The 7,853-nt window shown below is 36.3% G+C and overlaps 1 protein-coding gene across 1 annotated transcript; it reads left to right on the top strand.

Moving 5' to 3' along the window:
• Positions 1–270: 270 nt before the first annotated feature.
• On the top strand, positions 271–3,925 carry Tre1 (Trapped in endoderm 1). Its single transcript, XM_017905568.1, has 4 exons — positions 271–592; positions 898–1,103; positions 2,186–2,432; positions 3,114–3,925. The coding sequence occupies exons 2-4, from the start codon at positions 971–973 to the stop codon at positions 3,760–3,762; spliced, it is 1,029 nt and encodes a 342-aa protein (XP_017761057.1). The 5' UTR covers positions 271–592; positions 898–970; the 3' UTR covers positions 3,763–3,925.
• The last annotated feature ends 3,928 nt before the right edge of the window (positions 3,926–7,853 follow it).

A 7,853-nucleotide genomic window follows, 5' to 3' on the forward strand; every position in this document is an offset into this window, starting at 1 on the left:
TCTGTGTTCGTGCAAATGTGAGTCCAGTACGTTTCGAATCTGTTCCAAGGGTCTTTTTGTTTCTAGATATCTCGCACAGAACTCTCGTATGAATTATTTTTCACTCGCGACGAGATTAGGCTGATGAATAATGAGAGGCATCATGATCGAGAGTAAAGCGAAAAGTAGAGTGCTGTTTTGTAGCTCTTTGTTGCCGCGAGACGCTCTTTGACAGCGAGTGGAATGAATAATCGTAAAGGAGAATCGATAAGGAAGTGTTTAGTGGTTGTTTTAAGTAATAAGTGAAGGTTCCGAGCAACATGATTCACGGATAATTAACTTAACGAGATAACACGATTGCTTTCTGTTTTAGACGGGGCACTTTCGATGGAGCGGACGCAAATCATTGGCAGATGATGAAGCGGTAAACATTTTCTTCGCGTATCTTGTGCAACGGAGATAAAAAGATTCACGACGTAAATGAGATTTCGTACGAGAAGTTTGAAAGTACTCGATAGCGAATAATTCAAATTACCGGAGGAAATAGAAGATCGGAAACTCGCAACGCTTCTTCTGAAAACACGATGAGTAATATCGAGACTGGGTGCGAGACGTAAGTATTATACTGGAAACTAAAATTTGGCCAAAAATTCGCTTTATCGTTACTCACGTGTATTAATATATTTTTATCTTCATGTGTCGTAATGAATATAAAGTATATGAATATATGGCAATAATTTGTGGCAAGACTCTCTGCTTAATAATTTCGTATCATTATCCAATGGCATTTAATTCGCCAATAATTCGATTTGATGTGTATAATAAAAGAGTTTGCAAATTTTGAGTGACCATTGCGAGTATGTACTCATCGTTGAGTGCAGGTGTCCTTTAATGACATTATTTTTTCTTTTCCCAAAGCGTGTTCACTTCGTTTTGCATTTCATATTCCGAGAACATGTCACTACGAAGGAGCGCATAAACACGATACAAAATGGAAGATTCAGTAACAAACGGCACAATTTTCGACCTCGAGTCCGGAGGTGAGAGTCTCAAGCACTTTCCACGGCCAGTCACTATCGCAGCTGCGGTTTGCGCGATAATTTTCAGCGTCATCGGAGTTGCGGGTAAAATCCAGTTCTTTTACCTTTATTCTGTGTAATATGCGTGATCGCGAATCAGCTCCATCGGACCGTATTTAATTTATCGAGATCATGTCTTGTAATAATATAAGCCTCGTTTTATAATTGCCACCTGCAATTTGCAAATTTACTATAGCAATTGGAAATACGAAATTAATTTCTTACAATTACGTCGAGTGGTCGAGTGAAAATTGGAACGAAAAATTGGAAGTAAAAATTGTGACAAAATTTTTAAATCATTTAGAGATAAAGAATAATGAATTACGTTCAAGACTGGCTTAGACTGTAGATTACATTTGATTGTACAGCTTGTGAGAGTTTATCCCAGAAAAGATTCCATTGTTAGAAGCATCATAAATACCCACTGTAAGAAGAAAATAGTGTACAGATGTTAGCTCGTAACAAATGAACCCTTAATTGTGCGACTAAATTCTATGTTAAGCTCTTGTTGACCTGTGGGTGGCATTTCTCGGTTTACGACTATTAACTCCCTTAATTTATGCGAAAGGGTGTCAAGAATTAGGGCGATTAATATCTTCTTTTTTAATTACTCACTTGCTTCCACGCTTTCTTTACGAGGTAAAACGACGATGCTTCAATTGCAATCACGAGAATTGTTTTAAGCAAATAGTTTCATCATTTCGTAGTAAATTTCTTCCTTGGTATCTCTTTAAACGTAACTTCATTCATTCGTGTGAGAGCAATGAACTCTTGAGATAAGATTCTAGTATACCTGATAATTATATATTACCTTCTGAATTAAATTTTGAAATTTGATAGAACTGTACTCGTTTGAGTGCAGTATTATACAAATGAAAATAAATGAAATACATTGATTTCAAAAAATATTAATTAAAGTTAAGGTATTAATAATATATTTGCTATTATTTTGAGCTTAATTTAGCTTAATTGAGTCAGTAAAGACAGATCAAAAGGGGCACAATGTACTCTAATTTATTATTTAATTGATAATTATATATATTAGAGTGGAGTAAAAAATTGAATATGTATAATCTTTGTTTCTTTCTCTTTTCATACCTTTTAATATATCTTTTTGTATGTTCCAGGTAATTTGGTAACAGTGATAGCACTGTTAAAGTATACAAGACTGAGACGACATGCTACGACCGCTTTCGTAATAAGTCTCAGTATTTCAGACTTAATTTTCTCTGCGGTAAACTTACCATTAACTGCAAGCAGATATTTAAACGAGGCGTGGGTGTTGGGTGAAACTCTATGCAAAATATTCCCGCTCTTTTTTTATGGGAACGTGGCAGTATCGCTGCTCAGTATGGTAGCCATCACGATCAATCGGTTTGTAACCTCAAATATGTATAATACATTTAGTATAAACTTAGCATAGAATCATTATAGGCTGATTCTTTTCCATTTACATATTTCTAACGATTCGTGATAACACGAGACACCTGTTTCAACAATCATTGATTAATGTCACTGTTCCTGATTTAGTTTATTCTAAATTGTGCTGACGAATTACATTCCCGATTTTACAAACTCAGCATGCTTCTATGGAAGCTAATCGTCTATTGCTCATCTGAAATAGGATCAAATGTACACATGATAAATTCAATACCGACAGCTGCTCTTGAAGTTGTATTACGTTATCGACCGTATCGAATTTATATCGACAGAAAAATAAGGGTTTCATTTAGTGATTGAAAGCTATGAATAGACTAATGTTTATAGTTTAATAATTATATAAGATAATTAGCATATCTTGGATGTGCTATAACATTTTCCTTAATTTGTACTAATTTAAACTGAGATTGTAAAAATTGGAGAATCAAAGAGATCTTTAAATTTTTACTTATTTCCATTTTTGTATAATTAGAAATTTTTTAGTTATAATTAGACACATTATTCTATTCTTACAAAAGCTATAGTAAATACAACAATTAATAATAAATTGATAATAAATTAAAAAATTTCCAATTTAAATGGAATTTAAATTATTGAAATAACTCTATGTTTCAGGTACATACTAATCTCGAGGTCAGAGATATATGCTCAATTGTACACCACGCAGAGAATAATTTTAATGCTGATTGCCATATGGACTTTAAGTTTCTCACTGCTTCTACCGCCATTGCTTGGTTTTTGGGGAACATTGGGTCTAGAACCGTCCACATTTTCCTGTACAATCCTGAAAAAGAATGGAAACAGCCCAAAGAAATTTCTATTCGTTCTGGGTTTTATAGTGCCTTGCGTTGTCATCAGTGTTTCATACCTCTGCATTTATTGGCGGGTAAGGAAGAGTAGGAGGAATCTAGAGGCGCACTCTGGCATCTCCAGGAGGAAAGCTGGAGGGTTTCAACGCCGAGAAGATTCTAGAGTGACCAGGCTGATGTTGACTATATTTTTGTGCTTCCTTCTGTGTTTTATGCCACTGATGTTGGCCAACGTGATCGACGACAAGATAAAAATTCCGATTCTGCACGTGATTGGGTCTGTACTGGCATGGGCATCTTCTGTAATTAATCCTTTCATTTATGCTGGCACTAATAAACTTTATAGAGAGGCCTACAAACAGGTTCTGTGTCCAGTCTCTAGTAAAACACCGACCATTGGACCGAAACCGACGCACTCGCATTCCAGTAAAGTATCCTCACCTCAAGCAACTTGAAGTTTCGTGATGTTACTCGATTCGATGGAACCTTGCTCTTTTAAAGCATTTATTGTCGTTGGATAAACAGTGGTGGTTATTGTGATTTAGGTATAGTGGAAGATGCTTGAAGTTGAACGATATGAATATTGAGGGTTTTGTATTATATGTGAATTATTGGAAATGGGGCCGATAACAGTGAAGAAATTTGCGAAATGAATTATTTCTGGTATTTCAATTTTTTTATAACGTATAGTAGTAATGGATAGCATTAAATATACAATCTTTATTGAAGCTGTATATTTTATTTGAAAGCAATTTATGTTAATTTTTTATCCTGGTAACTTGCCCCGAATTAATTAACAACTTTTAGAAATGCACAAATGGAAGTGGATGAACAAATGCTTGTAAGCAGCAATAAATGTATGTAATTATACTATCCAAGAAATTTCAATTTTCCCTCAAATCTGTAATATCCATCGAGTAACTTTTCTAGAGCTTACCTTCTTGAATATGAATCTGCAAATAAAATTCCTTTATTACCGTCCGTTGCCAAATAATTTGAGTTCTGTTTTACCCACGACATCGTGTTTCGCTGCTACATATTCGGTTTTCTGTATTATTAGTTCACGAAGAAGAGGGTAGATGGAACTACATTACAGTGTACCTTGTACCATATGTAGATATATCGCAGCTTGAGAATAATGTTGCAGAGCCACATAGATTTAATGAATAAAATACATTTTACACATTATGTAAGTGTATATTAAAGAGTTTGCATTCCACTTTTGTAATTCGTATAATTCTATCGATAATTAATTATCACGTTAAGGAAATTTCCTTATAATTATTTTTCAAAGTAAACATAATTTTTATTAAAAATCCAAAAGTAGGTTATTCTCTTTATGTTTTGATTCTTGTAACACGAATTTTCAAGAATTTTATTTTTAGAAATTTTGTGCTGATAAAATGTAGACATAGTTAAATAATTAGTTCTTAGATGGCAGCACGTACAATGGCTAGAAATTTCTCTTCAGGTATTATCATTCTTGACGAGAAGTCAAATAATTGTAAATAGATCAAATAAGTGTTAATTATGCTTTAATTGTTGTTTGAGTTTAATTAAGTCCTTAGTATATATATATTTATGGATTTCTGAAAGTCTGTAGTAAAAAAATTGGTAGGAATTCATAGCCACTGCCATCTGCTAATGACAGCCTGAAACATCTAATGAAGTAGCCATCTGAAGTAGTCATCTATGATTTTGTATCGTAAGTTCCTAAAGCTTTTCGGAGCTTCGGGTAAAAAATCAAAGAATTTCTGAACTTTTATAATTGCATCGTAAGGAGGAACTCTGAAAGAACTTTATAATATTATTTCAGATATAAATACCTCGTTAATTAATTAATTATTAGAAATTATTCCACGAGGTGTTTGAACTAATCCTGAACATACTAATAGTTTCTCATTAATTACTATCTTCTATGCAATTAATTTGTAACTTTCATTCGCTCATTATGAAAACAATATTCGTACGCGTGTTCTCTTATCACATTTGTTAACAATTTGTTTCTAGTTTTGTTCATAATTAAATATTTTCACGTAAGATTACGACGCTCGTTGTTACAAAATTCCGCACGCTTACAAATAATAATTTATAACAAGCTAATTAGTGTTAAATTGTTCTCGTAATATCCATAAGAATGTTGCCTGTAGTTCCAGCTTTCTGATGCAATTATAAAAGTTCATAAATTAATTACAGAAATTGAGTAGTTTGTGATTTTTCACTGTTGCATCATCTCTATCCTTTTCTAACCGCTTGCTGTCCTTGTCTACCACGTGACAATCCTTACGCTTCCAGTCGAAAATCACAGATGCGCTGATCTATCATCGAGACAGTTCCGGGAAATTACGTTATTTTCTAGAATTCTCTGTACAATAGTTTTACAGCCTTGGTGAGAAGCTTTTGGCCAATTTTGCGATCTTATATCAGGAGAACATGACATGAAAGGAGATCGATCATCGAGGTAGTTCCGAGAAATGACGTCATTTCCAAGAATTCTCGGACAATACTTTTGCCGCCATGAAGAAAAGTTTTTGGCCGATTTCACGATTTTGTATCAGGAGAACATGACATGAAAGGAGGTCGATCATCGAGACAGTTCCGCGAAATGACGTCATTACTAAGAATTCTCGGACAATACTTTTGCCGCCATCAAGAAAAGTTTTTGGCCGATTTCACGATTTTGTATCAGGAAAACATGACATGAAAGGAGATCGCTCACCGACCGATTCCAAGAAATGACGTCATTTCCAAGAATTCCGAGGACAATTCATTTCCTGCTTCCGGACAATACTTTTCCTGCTTCCGGACAATACTTTTCCTGCTCCCGGACAATACCTTTCCTGCTTCCGGACAATACTTTTGCCGCTTCTGGACAATTCTTTTGCCGCTTTGATGGTCAATACTTTTGCCGCTTCTGGACAATACTTTTGCCGCGTGTGGACAATACTTTTGCCGCTTCTGGACAATACTTCTGCCGCTTTGAAGAAAAATTTCCGGCCGATTTCGTGATTTTGTATCAGGAGAATATAACATGATAAGAGGTCGCTCATCGAGACAGTTCTAGGAAATGACGTCATTTCCAAGAATTCTCTGAACACTCTTTTGCCGACTCGAAGAAATATTTGTGATCGATTTCGCGATTTTGTATCAGGATAACATGACATGAAAGGAGATCGCTCGCCAAGTCAGTTCCAAGAAATGACGTCATTTCCAAGAATTCTCTGAACACTCTTTTGCCGACTCGAAGAAATATTTGTGATCGATTTCGCGATTTTGTATCAGGATAACATGACATGAAAGGAGATCGCTCGCCAAGTCAGTTCCAAGAAATGACGTCATTTCCAAGAATTCTCGGACAGCACTTTTGCCGCCTCGAGGAATAGTTTCTGGCCGATTTCGCGATTTTGTATCAGGATAACATAACATGAAAGGAGGTAGCTCATCGACCGATTCCAAGAAATGACGTCATTTCCACGAAATCTCGGACAATGCCTTTGCCGCCTGGAGGAATTGTTTCTGGCCGATTTTACGATTTGGTATCAGGATAACATGACATAAAAGGAGGTCGCTCATCGACCGATTCGAAGAAATGACGTCATTTCCAAGAATTCTAGCCAAGGAAATTTTGCAACGTTTGCGAAAAGAAACGTAGTATAATACATAGTCTACTCACTGCAGAAGACTTTAAATATTCTACATTTCTTCCGCGTACAGATTAATTTTATACTTACCTTAATTATACCTACCTTGCAATACTTACCTGAATTTATCTTCATTTATATATTACTTTATCAGATAATGCCCATTCTTCAGTTTCAAAGTTCAAAGGGAACATTGCAAATATACAAGAGATAGGAAATATCTTAAACTTTGTGCGTAGCTCTTAGCTTGGTATCGTTTGCCAAAGATTCCTCTTTGGGAAACGATATCAATTACCAGGTCTCACCACGTGGAGGTGGCTACGCATCGAGACCCGACATGCGCCCTAGTGGCGCATCCTACTGGCACTATCCGTATCAAAGGGACCCTAATCTAACTTGGAGCGAATTAAAGTGACTCTACTGACACTTTATTCAATTTCGAGTCTTTCAAAGGGAATTCGATTCGGTATACTATAACTCTACTGTCGCAACGCTAAGATATTTTCAATTTCCCATAAAAATAGGGAATGAAACATCAAATACGCGAGCAAGTTAAAAATCGCGACGCGCCCGAACGAGTTCGCGATTATTCGAAAGACCGACTAGCCTAGGCGATGTACTCTCGTGCACAGAGATATCTTCATACCTCGGCACCCTCCCGATCGGGCCTAGCTCAATTCCAGTCACTGTCGCACTCGCCAAGACTTACACGTGGACCAAGGATAGTCCCTGAACCAATGAAACTTCTAGTGTCAACAGGAGGGCCCAGCTGGGCGGTTGCCGGCCAAGACAGACACTTCGCATCCCAGCCACACGGGGTAGAACTTAATCATCCCTGTGGTCTAACCGTAGATGGTACTAGTCCGTCAGCCAGCATGTGCCCGAGCCCAAGTCGCGTACGACTT

The sequence above is a fragment of the Eufriesea mexicana genome, unplaced genomic scaffold (genome assembly GCF_001483705.2).
Source record: "Eufriesea mexicana isolate 0111107269 unplaced genomic scaffold, ASM148370v2 scaffold3966, whole genome shotgun sequence".
NCBI classification, from domain to species: domain Eukaryota; kingdom Metazoa; phylum Arthropoda; class Insecta; order Hymenoptera; family Apidae; genus Eufriesea; species Eufriesea mexicana.

Excerpts from the sequence above, each read along its gene's own strand:
- Tre1 (XM_017905568.1), top strand. The coding sequence starts at position 971 with ATGGAAGATTCAGTAACAAACGGCACAATTTTCGACCTCGAGTCCGGA. Across the intron at positions 1,104-2,185 it reads CAGCGTCATCGGAGTTGCGG|GTAATTTGGTAACAGTGATA; the intron begins GTAAAATCCAGT and ends TGTATGTTCCAG. Across the intron at positions 2,433-3,113 it reads GTAGCCATCACGATCAATCG|GTACATACTAATCTCGAGGT; the intron begins GTTTGTAACCTC and ends TCTATGTTTCAG.